At 39.8% G+C, this 20,447-nt stretch overlaps 1 protein-coding gene across 1 annotated transcript in view; it reads left to right on the top strand.

The window, feature by feature from the left end:
* The first annotated feature begins 13,516 nt into the window (after positions 1 to 13,516).
* CCDC77 (coiled-coil domain containing 77) overlaps positions 13,517 to 20,447 on the top strand; it is a 32,863-nt gene continuing 25,932 nt past the window's right edge. The window contains exons 1-3 of the mRNA XM_038576394.1: positions 13,517 to 13,585; positions 16,675 to 16,729; positions 20,245 to 20,298. Coding sequence (XP_038432322.1) covers positions 20,261 to 20,298 — 38 coding nt within the window. The 5' untranslated portion in view covers positions 13,517 to 13,585; positions 16,675 to 16,729; positions 20,245 to 20,260. The remainder of the gene's footprint in view (positions 13,586 to 16,674; positions 16,730 to 20,244; positions 20,299 to 20,447) is intronic.

Genomic DNA, 20,447 nt, shown 5'->3' with positions numbered 1-20,447 from the left:
TTTCTTCAGTCTTGTGTATCCCTTCCGAACCCTCTCCCTCGGCCGCTTTCTAGCTGCCTCGTCTCCATGACGACAGGTTCGGGTCCTATCTGTCCCCCAAATCCTGCCGGCCGGCCTCAGCCGCGGCCCAGGAATTGTTTTTTGTGCACGTGGAAGCCACCGCTCCTGACCTTGCTGTTCCAGCATTGACCCCGAGTCATCTCAACAGCAAGCACTGTACTCTGCTGACTCGCTCCCTAAACCCTTCTCGGTACGCTGTAAAAGCTGTGGCAACTGTCTGATCCTGCTTGTCAAAAATTTTTAAGCCAAGGTACTTCTCCCGTTACTTCAAATTGTGGGCAATAACGTAGAAAGAACTAAAGAAGAAACCGTGAAAAGGTAGTTCCAGCATTAGATATTTGGAAGGAAGGCTTCTTTCCAGGGCTTTTTCTCGGGCTCCCTGTGCAACAGCTACCCCAGGACCTATTGCCAACTGTGGTTGATGACTCCCAAAACTGTATTTCCAGCCAAGATTTTTCTTTTGCATTACAAACCAGTGCATCTAGGGCCGCCTGGATGGCTCAATCAGTTGAACAAGTGCCTTTGGCTGAGGTCATGACCCTAGCCAGGCTCCCGATCAGATCAGCGGGTAACCTGCCACTCCCTCTATAACTCGCCCTTGTGCACTCCCCTCTCTCTGTCAAATAAATACATAAAATCTTAAAAAACAAACAGTACATCTAGCTACCTACTAGATAAGCCCACTTAGTTAATTAAAGTACCCACAGTTGGGGGATCCCTGGGTGGTGCAGCGGTTTGGCGCCTGCCTTTGGCCCAGGGCGCGATCCTGGAGACCCGGGATCGAGTCCCACGTCGGGTTCCCTGCGTGGAGCCTGCTTCTCCCTCTGCCTATGTCTCTGCCTCTCTCTCTCTCTCTCTCTCTCTCTCTCTCTCTCTGTGACTATCATAAATAAATAAAATTTTTTAAAAAGTACGCACAGTTATTACAGTGTTCCCAGTTTTCATGAATGATTTCATCCACCTACTCAGTTGCCTGAGCCAGAGATCTAGATATTAATCCTTGACTCCTCCCTTACTATGTACAATCGGATGTCAAGTCTAGAGATTATGTCACCTAAAGATTTTAAATTATCCATTGCTTCTTCATCTTCATTATCATGATCCTAATTTCTCCCCTGAATTGTGATAGCTCAGTTCTTACCCCCTTCAAGCCCCATTCAGCATCATTGTCAGATTGCTTTGTCTAAAACCCATCCTACTCCCAAGCACCATCTGTTAGGTTTCTCCATGTACTACACAAAGAGTTTCTTGATGGCTTTAATGCGCCATGCTTTCTCTCATCTCTGAGCCTCCACAGATGTTTCCTCTGTCTGGAATATGTATGTTTACTCTCTTTACCCCACCCCCACAGTTTCATTTATCCCCTTTCAGATCTACTATTCTTTCATCTATCAGATTAAATATCTCTTCCTCTGGGACGCCTGGGTGGCTTAGCAGTTTATCGTCTCCCTTTGGCTCAGGACAAGATCCTGGAATCCCAGGATCAAGTCCCACATAGGACTCCCTGTATGAAGCCTGCTTCTCCCTCTGCCTGTGTCTCTGCCTCTCTCTCTGTGTGTGTGTCTCTCAAGAATAAGTAAATAAAATATTTTAAAAATAATAATTATCACTTCCTCTGGAAAGCATTCCCTAACTCTCGAAAATCATTTACTCAGTAGCAACCTGTACTTCCTTATCAAACTTTTTTGGCTTAATTGCCTTTCTTCCTCCAACTGTAAACTATACAAAGACAGGTGCAGAGTTTGTTTTAGTGACCATGGTAGCCCCAATTCCTAAAATAGTACTTGGTGTATAGAAGGTCTGTTGAATGAGTCTGTTGAATGAAGGAATGGCTTCATCCAAAAATTCACCTTGGGGTCCCTGGGTGGCGCAGCAGTTTGGCACCTGCCTTTGGCCCAGGGTGCCATCCTGGAGACCCGGGATCGAATCCCACGTCGGGCTCCCGGTGCATGGAGCCTGCTTCTCCCTCTGCCTATGTCTCTGCCTCTCTCTCTCTCTCTCTCTCTCTCTCTGTGACTATCATAAATAAATAAAAATTTAAAAAAAGAACTCATATATTCTTTAAAAAAAAAAGTTCACCTCGTGTGTTCATTGCCTCAGCCTACATTTACATATAACAGATTTTGAAATTCTACCATGGTGTGGCATATATAATATCCCTTCATTTGATTATAGCATTCATAAAAGTTAACACACAGTTACTCACACGTACCAGTCTAAACCCCATATACAAACACTTGTTTCAGTTAGCCTTTGTTATGAAACAAACCACCTCAAAACTTAGTGGCTAAAAAGCTTAGTGGCTAAAAATGAAAATATTACTGCAATTCTGTGGGTTGGTAATCTGGTGTTCTCATGGTTTCCCCTAGATCACTCATGCAGCTACAGACAACTGACAGCTGAACTGGAGTTGGAGGATCCAATATGGCCCCATCACATGTCTGGCAGGTGGTTGCTGGCTGTTGCCTGGGAAGCCTCAGTTCTCTACATGACTTCTTATCCTCAGTTGTGCTTTTTCATGGGATGGTCTTAACATTTCAAGAGCATGAGAGTGGAAGCCTAAGCCGATGTTCTAGGCTCCAAAATGTACAAGATCACTTCTGTCACATTGTGTTGGTCAAAGCAAGTCATAAGGCCAGCCCAGATTCAAGAGAGTGATGGAACAGACTACATATCTTGATGGGAAGAAACAATATCGCATTGCAAATGGGTAGAGAGAAAGAAAAGTGTGATTCATTCCATACAATTATAATGATTCACAATAAAATCAGATTTTGTAGTATTTAAAGCTGAAAAATCCATATTCACAAAAAAGAAAAATAATGAAATTCTAAGTAAAGCAAGTAATATTGATGTAATCACTAAATATGTAATTAAAGTATAATGGTTTTGCTTTTGTAATAATGATAGAGCAGAGGAGCCCTGAGTGACATTCAAAATAAGCACAAAAGAAAAAAAAGCACAAACTCCTAAAAGCTTTGTTTCTGTTTATTTGCTTTTTTGTCTTTTGAGTTATACTTACCAAGTACTTTATTATAAACTGTCTCCCTAGTAGAATGTAAAAGCACAGGGTAATTATCCTCAATCATTTTTTGCTTCGATATGCCAGAGAAATTTGTAGCAATCATTTAAACAATGAGTCTGTAATAGAAGAGCAGTGAATAGCTCCGCTGGGATGGAAAAAAACTTCTCCAGTTTCACCCACATGAGATTCTGATGCTCCCCTCAAAGAGGGTAGGTGAACCCACCCTCACTCCTCATGCCCATCCCTTTGAGAATCACTACTGTACAGGTCTAACTTGCATTTAATCAGCTCCTATGAGGGCTTTCTCTAAACAGCATGTAAAATTGTCAATAGTACTTGGGTCTCTGGGTAGAACAGGTATAGGTGTAGTTTAAAAGTGCTGTTTGCCTTATTTAAGCAGTTCCTAAAAACTTTTGCGAAAAAAATTTAATGTTAAAGTATTGTGTTTTATCCAAAATTTATTTTCCTTAGTGCTAGAATAGGATAAAATGAATACCCAACTCTGATAATCAATTAACTAGGCTGTGATCTCTGATAATTTTTAAACACATGACAAAAATTCATAAATTCAGACTGAGGGAAGGCTTGTTTCAGAGAGCCAAAAGTCAAAATTACTTAATTTCTTTAAGGAAGAGCTATTTTGTTTCAAATATAGTTTTTACCAGTGGTTCTCAAACTTTTTGGTCTCAGGACCACTCTATACTCTCAAAAACTCTGTACTCTTAAAAAAATATTCTGTACTTTGAGAACCCCAAAACTTCTTGTTTATATGGATTACATATAGATATTTACTATACTAGAAATTAAAACTAAGGAATGTTTAAAATATTTACTCATTTAAAAATAAAAATAAGGGATGCCTGAGTGACTCAGTCAGTTAAGCATCTGCCCTCAGCTCAGGTCATGATCCCAGAGTCCCTGGATTCAGCCCTGCATTGGGCTCCCTGCTCAGTGGGGAGTCTGCTTCTCCATCTGCCCCTCATCCTGCTTGTGCTCTTTTCTCTCACTCACTCTCTGTGTGTCTCTGTGTGTAAAAAATAATAAACTCATTATATGTTGTATTAGCTTTCTCCAGAGAAACAGGGCCAATAGGATGTACATATATGAAGAGAGAAAGTTAAGAATGAGAAATTAGCTCACACACTCATGGAGGCTAGCAAGTCCAAAATCTGCAATGTGGGCTAGCAGGCTGGAGTTCTAGGAAAGCTGATGGTCCAGTTCAAAGACCAGCAGGCTGGAAACCCAAGAGAACTGATGGTACAGATGAATTCTGAAGGCAGTCTGCAAGAGAATCACATCTTGCTTGGGGAGGCTAGATTTTTGTTCAAGCTTTCAGCTGATTAGATAAGGCCCACCCACATTATGAAGAGCAATCTGCTTTACTCAAAGTTCATTGATTAAACATTCCAAAATTCATCATACATGCTAATATAAATATATTTTATAATAATATTTTGCAAGAGGAGTTTAGTGATAGTGGCTTTGGTTTATATTTTTTGAAAAACTTTTTAATGTCTGGCTTGTGGGAATCAAGCTGGATTCTTATATTTGTTTCTGCATGCAATCTTCTGTGACATTTTATTTGAGTTGAAATATATGAAAAAAATCCAGCATCACACAGATATGTAATTGGAAAGGGAATAGTATTTTTTCAGTATTCAGCCTCTTCAGCTAATTGTAATTTCTTAAAGGCTGCAATATGGAACCTAAAACTTTATCAATGAACTTTTGGAACTCTGTTACATTAAAATGCACATCAACATTGTCCTTGAATGGATTTTTTACTCAATCATGAGTTTGTGACATCATGCATTTATCATTTCAAAAATATTAGTGAAATATTTTAATTGAGTTATAAAGGTCTTCCCAATGTTGATGCACATAATTATATAATATTAAAAGTCATAATAATGTCACCATTGATGTTCTCAGAAAATTGGGAGGCTGTCAAACGCAGAATAACAGAAACAAGTTTTCCAAAAAATAATTTTCACTTAAAGCTCAAATTTTCATCATCAACAAATACCATCAGTTCTTTCACTTAAATAGATGGGCTTACATTTTTCATTTTCAAGAAAATGTCTGAGAATATCTAGATCTAAATAGCCACTGTTTATCTGTCAGATCTTCTGGCATGCCATAAAAAAGTGGCTAGTTTAGCTCATAAGTTCTTCTCCCTGAGAAAACCCTCCTGTTTTCCACACGGTAGAACTGCTTTATGTGTACTTCCTACATCAGCACACAGACTATTAAAAATACATGTTCAAGAGTTACAATTTATTAAGACCAATATTTTTACTGCTTCCTAATGGGCATTCTTAAATTAAACTGGCTTTTATTTAAACCTCTAGTGTGTGTAATGAAGACAATGGTTGCAAGTGCAGTTTGGTGTCACTGCCATGATTCATAATAAAAAACCAGTAGTTTTACCCACCATTGCTTTTGCACCATCAGTGCAAATGTCAATGGTAAAAAAGGCAAATATCATCTTAGTATTATGAAAATAATTTTGACTTCAAGACCTTCAGAAAGTATCTCAAGGACCAACATGGGCCTGCAACAAACAAGAATCTGTTGACAACACTTTGGGGACTACTGGTTTATTTCTATCGTTAATCATTGAATTAATATAAACAATGAAAGAGCTGAAAGAGACTTTTTTTTAAGATTTTATTCATTTATTCATGAGAAACACACACACACAGAGAGAAGGAGAGAGAGAAAGATAGGCAGAGACACAGGCAGAGGGAGAAGCAGGCTCCATGCAGGAAGCCTGATGTGGGACTTGATCCCGGGTCTCCAGGATCAGGCCCTGAACTGAAGGTGGCGCTAAAACGCTGAGCTACCCGGGTTGCCCGAGAGCTTCTTTAAAAAACAGAAAAAAGTTAAAAAAGTAAATAACCTGGGGCACTGGGTTGGCTCAGTCATTTAAGCTTCAAGACTCTCGATCTCAGCTCAGGTCTTGATCTCAGGATTGTGAGTTTGAGCCCCATGTAGAGCCCCATATTGAGCTCTACTCTGGTTATGGAGCCTGCTTAAAAATAAAGGCGATGGGGATGCCTGGGTGGCATCTTAAATCTTAAATTTTTAAATCTTAAAAAATAATAATAATAATAATAATAATAATGGAGATAACCTGTTAGAACTAAAGTCTAAACAACAGGTCTTTGCTTATTAAATACTTAACCATTAAAATTTTTATGCTGTGTATGTTACTAGATTCTTCTAAAGTGCCATAAAATAGGTTCTCTTACACATTTTATTTTTTCTCTTACACATTTTAACATTACAAGAAATGAAGTGTAGTTAACAAATCCTTACATTCATTTAGCTCAAAATAATGATAGTTTATTCTGTGTCTAGTGATCTGTGATCAAATTCAATCAAGTTCAACAATTCAACTCTTCCAAATGAGCCAGCCAGGCACCCCTTAAGACACATTTTTAAGTGGGGTTTGGGAAGACAGACTCTTTTTTAAAGATTTTATTTATTTATTCATTCATGAGAGACACAGAGAGAGGCAGAGACACAGGCAGAGGGAGAAGCAGGTTCCCCTCAGGGAACCTGATGTGTGACTCATTCCTGGACCCTGACCCAGGATCATGCCCTGAGTCCCGATTGGAAGGAAGACGCTCAACCAGACGTCCCTGGAAAGATGGATTCTTAAGTAGTTCATAAGGACAAGTCAGAGTAGAAGGAAGGGATTCAGTCTTTATGAACTCTAAATAAAGGTTGAAAAGCTATGATTTAAAACATTTCATTTCTTCTTCCTTTATCATAACATTAATAAGGAGATAATCATTTGAAATATTGCATTTATTTTTTTTTAATTTTTATTTATTTATGATAGACACAGAGAGAGAGAGAGAGAGAGGCAGAGACATAGGCAGAGGGAGAAGCAGGCTCCATGCACCGGGAGCCTGATGTGGGATTCGATCCCGGGTCTCCAGGATCGCACCCTGGGCCAAAGGCAGGCGCCAAACCGCTGCGTCACCCAGGGATCCCGAAATATTGCATTTAAAAATCTTTTTGATCACTTTACCTACCAGAGTCATCAGAAGTGATATAGGCTAGATGCTGGTGTGTTATCTCTAAATTCTTATGAAAATAAAAACCAAAACAAAAAATAGGGCACTTGGCTGGCTCAGTCAGTAGTGTGAGCAACTCTTGATCTCAAGGTCATGAGTGCAAGCCCCATGGGAAGTGTGGAGCCTACTTAGAAAACAAAAACAAATTCTTATGAAGTGCTGCCATTCATTGTTGAATTAATCCTTTCTTTTATAACTTTCTCCTACATATCTTAATGTTTAAATGAAAGATCTGTTGGTCTCTATGTTCAAAATTCTGGTATAAATGTAGCCTCTTAACCAAAGCTCTTCTATATATGCTTTCTTTTTCTTCTCCTAAAATACAATTTCTTCTCCTACAATGCATACTAATTAAATTTTATTATGGGTTTCACCATTACCTTAAAATTCCACAATTTTTGCAAAGAACTTAAACTTGACATACTCTTCACATGTAAGTGATAGTTTTTATTTTATCTTTTCTCTAAGATAATTAATGAAAATATTTGCACCTAAAATTAAGGTCTATAAAAACTATTTCTATTGTCCTCCCTTAATTAATGTATCAACAACTACTTTCGAATCAAATTATTTGAACACTCTTATTTAGTCTGTCTACCTTTCCGCAGAATACCCACAGCTTGTTTTGCCCAAGACATTGTATTATTTATTTGAATGTGACTTATGTGACTTTTAGTGGATTCTTAATCATCTATTCTTTTGTACTCAGCAGATAAAGGATGGTTATAAGGCAAGGCACAAGGTTACCAATAAATATGGGCACATTCTATTCTGTTCTATTCAGGGGCAAAACCATGAATATTCTTCTAAGAACATTGCCTCAAAGATAATATAATGTGGGCCACCTGGCTAGCTCAGTTGGAAGAGCGTGCAACTCTTGATATCAGGGTTGTGAGTTTGGGCTCCACGTTTGGGGGTAGAAGTTGCTTAAAACACTTTTTAAATAATATAATGTATTTTTCAGTTTGTAAGTTCCTTTGCTGTCTTTCCTGGATTGTGATTTAGTTCTGGAATTTAATTTGATATCCTCTTTTCCAAATGGGAGTAAGTGTAGAATTACACTTATTCCCTAGGCAAAACATGTCTTTTGAATCTAAATTTAGATTTAGATTTGCCAAAATATTTGCATAATTTGTGAAATAATGTACCAAGAATTTCTACCCTAAAAAACTGGGTGAACTCAAGAGTAAAGCCAAATGCCATAATAAAACAACAATAACAATTAAAACAACAACAAAGGGCAGCCCCCGTGCGCAGCAGTTTGGCGCCGCCTGCAGCCTGGGGTGTGATCCTGGAGACCCGGAATCGAGTCCCACATCGAGTCCCACATCGGGTTCCTTGCATGGAGCCTGCTTCTCCCTCTGCCTGTGTCTCTGCCTCTCTCTCTCTGTGTCTATGGATAAATAAATAAAATCTTTATAAATAAATAAATAAATAAATAAAACAAAAACCTGGGTAAAGCATTCTCATACTTGGTTTGGATCAGCTCAAATTGATTTCAAATATTTTATCAATAATTTTCTATATCGCAGATGCCTTCATAAAGAACTGATAACACAGACCTTATTTACTATTATGTACCAACCTACACATGATAATACAAATATAAGTGGTAATAAAGGAAAGGAAATGATAAACATCAGTCTTCTATGTTCTCTCTGCCCTGTGATTTTTCTTTTTTCTTTTTTAAAGATTTTATTTATTTATTTATTTATTTATTTATTCATTCATTCATTCATTCATTCATTCATGAGAGACACACACAGAGAGAGAGGCAGAGACACAGGCAGAGGGAAAAGCAGGCTCCATGCAGGGAGCCTGATGTGGGATTCGATCCTGGGACTCCAGGATCACACCCTGGGCCAAAGGCAGGCACTAAACTGCTGAGCCACCCAGGGATCCCTAATTTTTCTTTTTTAATAAAAGATTTTATTTATTTATTTGAGAGAGAGAGAGATCCAGAGTGATCATAGAGGGAGAGGAAGAGGGAGAAGCAGACTCTCCACTGAGCAGGGAGCCCAACAAGGGGCTTGATTCCAGGACCATGATGAGATCATGACCTGAGCTGAAGGTAGATGCTTAACAACTGAGCCACCCAGACGCCCCTGCCCTGTGATTTTTCACAATTAAAACATCGGTACTAGTTATTTCTTCTTTTTCCTGGTGTAGGCTCCCTGGACAGGCACATACTTTTTGAGTACTCATATTTCCTTTAATATGTTTGTATGTGCATTGTCGTTTTTCTGTGATCTCTCAGAGGGCAAGAACCATTATGTTTTTAAAGATTTTATTTATTTATTCATAGAGACACAGGTAGAGAGAGAGGCAGAGACACAGGCAGAGGGAGAAGCAGGCACCATGCAGCGAGCCCGACGTGGGACTTGATCCCAGGTCTCCAGGATCATGCCCTGGGCTACAGGCGGCGCTAAACCGCTGCGCCACCGGGGCTGCCCCCATTATTATTATTATTTTTTTTTAAGATTTATTTATTTACTTACTTATTTGAGAGGGAGAACACGAGCAGGGGAGTGGCAGAGAAGCAGACTCCCTGCTGAGCAGGGAGCCAGATGCAGGATCCCAGGACCCTAAGATCATGATCTGAGCCAAAGGCAGATGTTTAATCAACTGAGCCACCCAGGTGCCACAAGAGCTATTATTTCTTAAATTCAGCATTAAGTGAGGTTGGGAAACATACCAAATACATGTTTCTTAGTTATATTTATTCTTACTTTCATATGTATTATTGTTATGAAGCCTATGGTTCCTCCTGCACAAGCAAGAGAAACCAGAAGTTTAAGTTATGTTTTTCCAGGAAGGCAATAGCTCTTTCACCTTAAAAAGAAAAACCAGCATGTGACATTAAGAATGAATGGAGAGAGTGATTTGAGAGTGCTTTAACAGTTGTCAAATGAAGAGAACTTGGAGAAAAAGATGAAAGTTAGCAACAGTATAAAATGCCAGAAAGGATGGGATAAGACAACTTAAGAAGTGATCCATCGGGATGCCTGGGTGGCTCAGCAGTTGAGCGTCTTCCTTCAGCCCAGGGCGTGATCCTAGGATCCTGGCTTCCTGCATGGAGCCTGCTTCTCTCTCTGCCTGTGTTACTGTCTCTCATGAAAAAATAAAATCTTTAAAAAAAAAAAAAAAGAAGTGATCAATCTAGCAATTAGGGGATCCCTGGGTGGCACAGCGGTTTGGTGCCTGCCTGGCCCAGGGCACGATCCTGGAGACCCGGGATCGAATCCCACGTCGGGCTCCCGGTGCATGGAGCCTGCTTCTCCCTCTGCCTGTGTCTCTGCGCCTCTCTCTCTCTCTCTCTCTCTCTGTGACTATCATAAAAAAAAAATCTAGCAATTAGTAGATCATAAAACAATTTCAATAAATTTGGAGTCAAAATCCCTTTCTAGTAGTTGGGAAGTGAATGGGAGGTGAAGAAAAGAAGCAAGCATGGACTCAAGGTTCTTGGCTGTGGAGGAAAGGCTGGGCACAGGAAGATGGAAGTTACTGAAGGGGAACCAGAGAAAGTCTTCACAAGCTAGTGAAGTGTAGTGAGTGGGCCTCAGCGCTGAGAAGGAAGAACTTTTTAAAATTATTCTCCATTAGGAGAACGGGAAGTTGAAAAATAATAAGAGATAACAAGAAAATCTCAAGCAGACTCCCCACTGAGCATAGAACCTAATATGGGGCTTGATCTCACCATTCCAAGATCACAAACTAAGCTGAAACCAAGAGCCAGAGCTTAACCAACTGAGCCACCTACGTGCCCTGAGAGACTGTAAATTTACGGTGATATCTCCCATAAATGTGAAACGTTCTCCAGCAGCACACATCGAAGGAAGGCAAATGGTAAAAATAATCTGAAGTGTAGGGATTATCAGCACTGTCAGAGCAGGAGGACAAAGAAAACAAGGTCTGATTACTGGAAAGAACAATGTTATGTGCCACAGAACTAAGCTGACTAGAGAAGTAAAGGCCCCAAGCAGGAGAATATACCAACTAGGAGTTTCCCAGGCTGTTCTTCTCATAGCCTCCATACATACTCTTCATCTTATATTTTTCATTTTTTAAAAAGTAACCTCCACATCCAACATGGGGCTCGAACTCACAACCCCAAGATCATGAGTCACAGTCACATGCTTCACTGACTGAGCCAGCCCTGTGCTGCTTGTATTTCCCATTCTGATAAATGTCAGCTAGTCTCCCTGTCCTGGATCCGGTCAACTGGAACTTTTAAATATCTTCCATTTTCCTCTTTATAGTTCCATTATTGCCTCCCTTGTTTAGTTAGGCCTTTTCCTTCATATGAATTATCATTGCAGCCTCCCAGATCTTCAAGTGTTGTTCTTAATTGGTCCTCTACCGCCAGAGTGTTTAAAAAAGAAGAAAATCAATCTGATGTTAGGTAGTCGTGAATGAGGGAGGGGTTGAGAATAACCCTTTGATGTTTGAATGAAGGATGATACATTAATCTTGACATAGAATGGAAGAAGAGCAATCTAACAAGACAGGCAACAGATGTAGGGAGGAATGTTATATGCGCATTTATTCCTTTGGCAACAACTTTTGAGCATCTGCTATGTGCCAGGCACTCTTCCAGATGCTGGATGTATGACATGAACAACAACAACAAAGCATACAGCTTACTTTCTAGTGGTGAGGGGATTCAAAACAATAAGAATGGGATCCCTGGGTGGCGCAGCGGTTTAGCGCCTGCCTTTGGCCCAGGGCGTGATCCTGGAGACCCAGGATTGAATCCCACATCGGGCTCCTGGTGCATGGAGCCTGCTTCTCCCTCTGCCTATGTCTCTGCCTCTCTCTCTCTCTCTGTGTGTGTGTGACTATCATAAAAAAAAAAGCTGATAAATATAAATTATTTTAGGTGCCAATAAGACCTTGTAAAAGTAGAGAAGGCAGGGAGTGAAGGGTGGTAAGGGGGGATAGTGTGGCTAGAGAAGGGCTTAAGATTGATGACACTTAAACAGAAGCTATGTTGTAAAAATATAATGACAAATTGCTTAATGAACATCAAACCAGAAGGGATTACTTCCAATAAAGGAAATAGTATTTGTGTTGACCTTGGTAGGAATTTCACGGGTAAAGATTCATGGCAAGGGCCAATCCAGATAAAAGGAAGGATGTGATTCAAAAAGAAAGTCCATGCTACATTCATAAAATAACCAGTTAATTATTATATAATAGAGATAAGTAGAGTTAGCTTGTGTCAGTATTTGAATGCCATATTACTATCTGAACTTACTCTCTACTCTTCAGGAAATCACCAAAAATTTATGAGCAGGAGTGCAACATGTCCAAAAGTGTGCTTTTAAAAAAAGAATCACCTTTTATAGAATGGATTAGAAAAAGAAAAAAACACCAGTTAGAAACCTATTGTAGTAGCCCAAGTGAAAGGTAATGAGACACAGAGTAGAAATAAAAAGGAAGAATATCTTATAGAATATATACTATTTGAGAGCCAGTACGAAGATAAGATCACCATGATTTTGTTTAAAAAAAAAAAAAAAGGATCAAAAGAAAAAAAAATACCGAGTTCATATGTCTGGGAAGATCTCTCTCTCTCTTTAAAGTGTCTGGGAAGATCTTGACATAATTAACAGAGAAAAATCACAAGGTAGAAAAAAGTAAACTTAGTAGATGTCAAGTTACACCAGTGAGAAGTCCCAGCTTTTCTTTTTTTTTTTTTTTTTTCCCAGCTTTTCCATAGCAGTAGCTGCAGCTCTGAGACTGAAGTGCCTTTCCCCCTACTGGTCTTCTGGAAAATGAGACTGCAATTGAGTTTTGCACTAGTTTAATATGATTAAAGCCAGTTTTTCACATCTTTCAGGAAAAGGAAGTAGTATCTACTAACAAAAATAGTAGCATTTATATACATAATCCTCTGATTGTAGAAATTGAACCACAGGTCCTATCTTGACTGTAGGCCACCAGGTCATTGAAGGAGAAACTCTCTTATAATCTTCACCTTGATACAAGGAACACATAGTAATCTTGCGACCCATTCCATAAGTATGCATCGCGTTTCTGCATAATTTTTCGTGAAAACAAAGCAGTTGAGCAAGCTTAAACTGGGGGTGCCCAAAACTAGTGCGTTCTGACCCCGAACACCATACCGCCGGTACTGGGACCGGCTGGATTGCAATCGGTTTACAGTCTCCTCCCGGAAGCAGTGTGTGGAAGTAAAACTACATTTCCCGGCGATCTCTGCGCAGTTAGACGCAAAGCAAGGAAAGGCGGGGAATGTGTGAATAGCCTTCTTATTGGTGCGCCGTCCAAAGGGCCATGTAAACTTGTGGGCGATTGGACGGATTCGTGCACGCTCAGTGGCGCCGCGACGCTACCGGATTTAAGTTTTGTTTTTCGGTTGGGGGTTTCTGACTCGGAGGCTTAGTGTGGCGTGAGTATAGAGTTTTGGGTTTAGGGTGCAGGGGTTAGGGAATGGGGCCTTGGACTAAAAACAAAAAACAAACAAACAAAACCCTAATGAGGGAGAAGTCAGTGCGGGTACCGGAAGAAAGAATAGACAAAGTGGAAGGTTTTGGGGTATTGGAGGACCTGGGAGCCGTGGCGATGAGGGAGGCAGCAAACGGGATGAAATGTAAAAAGGAATATAGAATTTGATGGTCCTGGAAATGCGTTCCAGTATTCCCTCATCCCAAGATAGTCCAAGCCCTCAGTTCCCTTATTTGTAGAATTAAGGAATAATAAAAATACTTAGCAAAGTTGTTGTGGGGGTAAATAAAGTGAATGTCAAAGTGCTAATCAAGGTATGCTGTAAGGAGATGTAAGGCTGTATTAAAACAGCAACAACCCTAAACGAAGATATCACAGAGGTAGAGGAATAGAAGAAGCTACCTGAAACCCATTAACTTATCTATAAACAAAGGCATTGTTCTTTTGGGGGATACAGTGATGAATAAAGCCCGTTTATCTGCAGGGAACATACCTATCGTGAGAGAAATGACAGCAACAAAGAACTCTGTTCTTTGTTAACGCCTGTTAACTTTTATTTTTTTTAAGATTTTATTTATTCAGGAGAGACAGAGAGAGAGAGAGGCAGAGACATAGGCAGAGGGAGAAGCAGGCTCCATGCAGGGAGCCCGACGTGGGACTTGATCCCGGGTCTCCAGGATCACGCCCTGGGCCGAAGGCAGGCGCCAAACCTCTGAGCCACCCGGGATGCCCCTGTTATGTTAACTTTTAGAGAATTACATTTGCGGTTCTTTTGCAGTTAGATCATTTTGGTAGATCAATTTGGATGGAAAGAACTCAGCAAAGAGATGAAGGAGGTAGTATTGAGTTTTCAGGTACTGACTGGGTTCCACTAAGTAAAATTATGACAGTGGAGAGAGTTATGTTCTAGCTGAGGGGAAGCTCACCAACAAGGGCATGGAGGCAAGAAATTATCTGCATCTGGGGTTGATTTAGGAGAGTAGAGGGAAATTAGGAGAGGTAGGTTTGGACCTTAGAACTTCATGATGTCTAGGTTTAATTAGATTTAATGCATTAGGCTATCAGGAGCCACTGATGAATTTTATGACTTCTAAGAATATGGTCCATGGGAGATAAGGGGTAGATAGAATAGTTAAGCCCTTGTAGTAGGGTGGGTAAGAAGATATGGAAATCTTGAATTAACATGGTTATTCCCAAATAGAGTATACAGGATTTTCATATGATTGGATGAGGGTCAAGAGAAGGAGTATGGAATGATGAATTTAAATTTTTAAAGTCCGCGTTGCTTGGAAGATGCTGAAGTAGCTTTGAAGGGCTAAAAATTAGGTGACTTGAGTGGTGTTTTAAGTTAGACTTTTTTTGAGTTAGATATTTTAAGCTCCAATGGAACATGTAGGTTCTGTAATTGGAAATTCAAGCTAGGATATTGAAAGATGTCATTTATTTGTTCAGTAAGTAGTTATTACTCTGTGCCAGATAGTGTTTTAGATAATAGAGGTACTCATAAAAGCAGTGGAAATAATAATGTTCCAATGGGTAGAGGAAGTAGGAAAAGTTGAAGACAACTTTTTGAACCAAGAGAGGAAAATTATCAGTAAAAATAATGGTAATCTTCATTTGAACACTTATGTGTCAGAAACTGTGCTCAGGTCTTTTATTCATTATTTCCTTTAACCCTTACACCTACTTATGATATATGCTATTCTCTCCATCTTTTAATAACTGCAGTATAGAGAGGTGAAATATCTTGCCTTTTCACACAGCTAATAAGGGACAGAGGTTTGACTCAAACCCAAGTCTGTTTTGATTTCAGAGCCCAAGCTCTGAACTACAATATTTTTTAAAGTGATCAACACTGTCAAATTAAGCATACAAATCAAGGAGTGACTTGTTGGATGGAGGATGGGAAACCAAGAAAGTAGTTGAATTTATTCATTTGGTTGTCTGCTGACCAACTTCAGTTCAGATGTTGTAGACATTGGGATAGTGGTGAGAATAGCTGCCTTCCAGATGTAGGAGAAGTCAGATTGTGAGACATTAAAAAACTAAATGAGATGTGAATGTAGACTACTTTTTGTAGATGTGCAGTAGTCATAGGAGAGAGGAGTGAGGACAGTCACTACGAGGAAGAAGAGAGGTTACAGGTTGTTTGAAAGGCTCTTTTAAAGTTCCAGAGATATTGTTATTCTGCGGCACCTGGCTGGCTCAATTGATAGAGCATGCAACTTTTTTTTTTTTAAGATTTATTCATTTATTTATTAGAGATAGCATGTACACCAGTGGTGGAAGGGGCGGAGGGAGAGAGAATTTTTAAGCAGGCTGCCTACTAAGCATGGAGTCCAACACAGGGCTCAATCCCAGGACCCCGAGATCATGACCTGAGCTGAAACTGAGAGTCGGCCGCCCAACTGACTGAGCTAGCTAGTGTCCTGAGCATGCAGTTCTTGATCTTGGGGTCTTGAGTTTGAGCCCCACATTGGGCATAGAGGTTACTTAAGAAAACAAACAAAACGACTCAAAAAATTATTTTGAAACAAGTCCCAAGTTACTCTTAAATAGTTTTAGAGCAGTTTAGAACATTCATCTTTAAAATGTCATGCTGTACTCATAAAATGAAATGTTACTTGGCCATATAAAGGAATGAAGAACTAATACATAGTATAACATGGATGAACCTTGAAAACATGCTAAGTGAAGGAAACCTGTCATAGCCAGCCATAAAAGACCACATACTGTGAAATCTCATTTATATGGAAGTCCAAAATAGGAAGATCTATAGAAATAGAAAAGAGATTGCTTAGGGCTTGGGGGGAGGTGGAGCACAGGGGTGATGGCTAAAGGATATAGGATTTTTTGAAATGATGGAAATGTTCTATAGTTGTAATGGTTGCACATATCTGAATATACTAAAATCTTTGAATTGTACACTTTGAATGAGTTATATGGAATGTGGATTATATCTCAATAAAGCTGTTAAAAAATATTGCCTGTAATCTTACTATACCAACCCAATTTACTATTTTTATTTTCTAGGTTATTTTTTACAAGGGACAAATTTGCCCAATTTGAAGAAGTTTTGTGGAAGGAGGTGAGTTTGAAGGAGAATAATCATTTTAAAGGAGTGTGAGAAAGAGATGGTATATTTGAAGGGTTGGTCAGCAGAAGAAAGCTAATGGAATGATAGAAGCAGAAACTGATTTTCTAGCTAAATTGGATAGACTGATCAAAGAAAAAGATATTGAGCAGACTTTCAGATTCATATTGAGGATTTTTTAAAAATTTTTTATTTATTCATGATAGAGAGAGAGAGAGAGGCAGAGACACAGGCAGAGGGAGAGAAGCAGGCTCCATGCAGGGAGCCCGACGCGGGACTTGATCCCGGGACTCCAGGATCATGCCCCCGGCCAAAGGCAGGCACTAAACCTCTGAGCCACCCAGGGATCCCCCATATTGAGGATTTTTTTTTTTTTGAGGATTTTTTAAAAAATTGATTGAACATCTACTGAACCAGGCACTATTGTAGTCACCGGGGATATATCAGTGAAAGCAATAGGTTAAAAAAGTGCCTGCACTTAGTGAGTTTCCATGTTCCAGCGTGGGGAGTTAATAAATAAATACATCAGAGGGTGATAAAAGCAGAGAAGGTGGGTAAGGGAATGCCAGATGGTCAGGGAAGACTTCATTAAGAAGGTAACACTAGAACCCTCAAGGAGAAGGAGCAAGCCATACATAGATAAATGGGAAAAGAACATCATAAAGTAGAAGTTTGAAATCTGAAGTAAAAGTTTGTCTGGTATGTTTAAGGAACAGCAGAGGCCAATGCTGAAGTGGGAGAGTCTTAGGTGGAGTCACAGAGGTCCTGGGGTAGCTGGATCATGTAGGACCTTGGAAGCCATTTTAAAGACATTGGCTCTCTGACTAAAAAAAAGTCTCAGAGGCTTTTGAGCAGAGGAGTTTTGTGTTTTGACTTAACATTTTATTTTATTTATTTTTTAAAGATTTTACTTATTTATGAGAGACACAGGGAGAGAGAGAAAGGGGGGCAGAAACACAGGCAGAGGGAGAAGCAGGCTCCATGCAGGGGGCTGGACATGGGACTCGATCCCAGGTCTCCAGAATCATGCCCTGGGCTGAAGGCAGTACTAAACCGCTGAGCCACCTGGGCTACCCTTAACTTAACATTTTAAATAATCCCTCTAGGGGTGCCTGGGTGGCTCATTCGGTTAAGCATCTGCCTTCAACCCCACAGTGGGCTTTCTGCTCAGTGGGGAGCCTTCTTTTCCCTCTCCCCCCTGCTCATGTTCTCTCTTGCTAGCTCTCTCTCAAATAAATAAATACAATCCTTAAATAAATAATCACTGTAACTGCTGGGTGAAGGTAGACTGCAGGGCTTGGACTTGAGATTAGAAGCAAAGAGACCAGTTAAAGAGGCTATCCTAGTCTTCCAAGCAAGATATTATAGTGGGTTGACTAGGGAAGTATTGGCATGAATAATTGTCAGATTCTAGGTATTTTGATGGTAGAGCCAATAGGCTTTGCTCACAGATTGAGTATAGCATGTAAGAAGAGTAAAGTTTCTCCAGTTAAGTTTTTTTGGTCATAAACAACTGGCAAGATTGAGGTAGTAATTACTGGAATGTAGAATTCTGAGAGAAGAACAGGTTTTTGTGGTAGGTATGTATCAGGAACTTGGTTTTGGACTTGTTAAGCTTGAGGGACCTATAAAATATCCAAGTGGAGATATGGAAAGGCAATGAGAGAGGTATGAGTGGAGTGGAGGGCAGGATTAGCACTGGAAATAGGACTTTGAAAACCATTAGAGTGTACGAGATGTTTAATTAAGACTGATACTTTCTTTTTCTTTTTTTTTTTTTTTTAATTTTTATTTATTTATGATAGTTGCACAGAGAGAGAGAGAGAGGCAGAGACACAGGCAGAGGGAGAAGCAGGCTCCATGCACCGGGAGCCCGACGCGGGATTTGATCCCGGGTCTCCAGGATCGCGCCCTGGGCCAAAGGCAGGCGCCAAACCGCTGCGCCACCCAGGGATCCCCTTTATTTTTCTTTTTTTTTTTTTTTTTTTTTTTTTATTTTTCTTTTTAAGATTTTTATTAGGGAGAGAGGGAACAAGACTAAGGGGGTGGGGCAGAAGGAGAGGAAGAAGCAGACTCCCTGCTGATCAGGGAGCCTGATGTGAGACTGGATCCCAGGATCGTGACCTGAGCTGAAGGCAGACAGTCAACCACTGAGCCACCTAAGCGTCCCTAACTAAAACAGACACTTTATGCAGTCACCAAGGCAATAAGTATAGATAAAGAGGAGGAAGAACTAGCAGTGACCGAAAATTAATGATCAGTGAGGAAAAAAGAAGAGCAGGAACACGTGGTATCCTAGAAGCCAAATGATGAAAGGTTTCAAGGAGGAGCAGAGGCACTCTCGGATTCTGAGTAGGGGAAATGGTATATAGAATTAACAAGAATGATTTTCTCTTTTCACTCTTGTTCACAAAATTCTTCTCCAAAGGACTGAAGATTACGAACAAACTAAAACCAATTAAAAGAGCATGCTTTTTTTTTTTTTTAAGAGCATGCTTTTATTTATTTTTTTTAATTCTTTTTTTTTTTTTTAATTTTTATTTATTTATGATAGTCAAAGAGAGAGAGAGAGAGGCAGAGACACAGGCAGAGGGAGAAGCAGGCTCCATGCACCGGGAGCCCGACATGGGATTCGATCCCGGGTCTCCAGGATCGCGCCCTGGGCCAAAGGCAGGCGCCAAACCGCTGCGCCACCCAGGGATCCCAAGAGCATGCTTTTAATAGTACCTCATCATGCTTAATCTCAGAATGGCTTGACAGCATGCTTGATAAGCCAGCTTTCCCTAAAGCTAATAAACGTTCCCTTCCGTCCCTCCCCCTCTCCTTCCTTGTTTCTCCCCTTCTTCTTTTCTTTCCCCCTTTCCACTTCTCCCCTTCTCACCTATTCCCTCCCTGACTGTGGGGTTATCTTCATGAAAATTTTTGTGATAAGATTATTCAAGTAGAGGCACCCAAGCTCTATGTTAGCAATTGGAATAGAGATTGTAAGTGGACCTTATAAATTATAAAGTTTGTAAGTAATTTTTCCTTTCTCTAAGATGAAACAATAGGTAAAGCACACTAAATAAAGGTAAAATGTCCGTGGCTTTGTATTTAATTTAAATTTAGCATAATTGGCCCTCTACCTTAATTTTCATTTGCTGTCATTTACTTGTTAGAAACTTTTCTTCATCTTCCTCCAGTTTCAGCCAAAGGATTGTAAAATAGTTTTGCCTTGTTGCAGACAACCTTCATGTTAAGGAGGCTTTTCTTTTGTGTGTGCATATCCATCCAAACATCAGATGCCATTAGGGTTTTATATAAAAATAGTAATGATGAATGCCTTATAAAAATTGAAAAGTCATAGATTTTTATGATTTGGAAGTACTGTAAAGAATCCTGCGTTTTAGAGCATCACTTTCTCACCAAAATGTACATCTGGTGATGGTGGAAAGAAAACTAGTCTGTGTATCCTGTACTGTTTTTGTCTGTTCCTGACCCCTCATTCTGAATTTTTGTGTATTTGACAGGTGTGAAAAGGACAGCATGAATTTTACCCCAGTGCGTACCCCTGTCTGCAGAAGGTAAGACATTTGCTTATATTCAAGTTGTTGAAGAATAAAGACGTCTGTTGCCGTTAAGTATGAGTTAGCTTAAGAACTAGAAAGGTTTTATTTTATTTTATTATTTTTAAAGATTTTATTTATTCATGAGAGACACAGAAAGACAGGCA

This window comes from Canis lupus, chromosome 27 (genome assembly GCF_011100685.1).
Source record: "Canis lupus familiaris isolate Mischka breed German Shepherd chromosome 27, alternate assembly UU_Cfam_GSD_1.0, whole genome shotgun sequence".
Classification (NCBI taxonomy): Eukaryota; Metazoa; Chordata; class Mammalia; order Carnivora; family Canidae; genus Canis; species Canis lupus.
The sequence above is the reverse complement of the archived record's forward strand: the minus strand, read 5'-3'. Positions and strand labels throughout refer to the sequence as shown.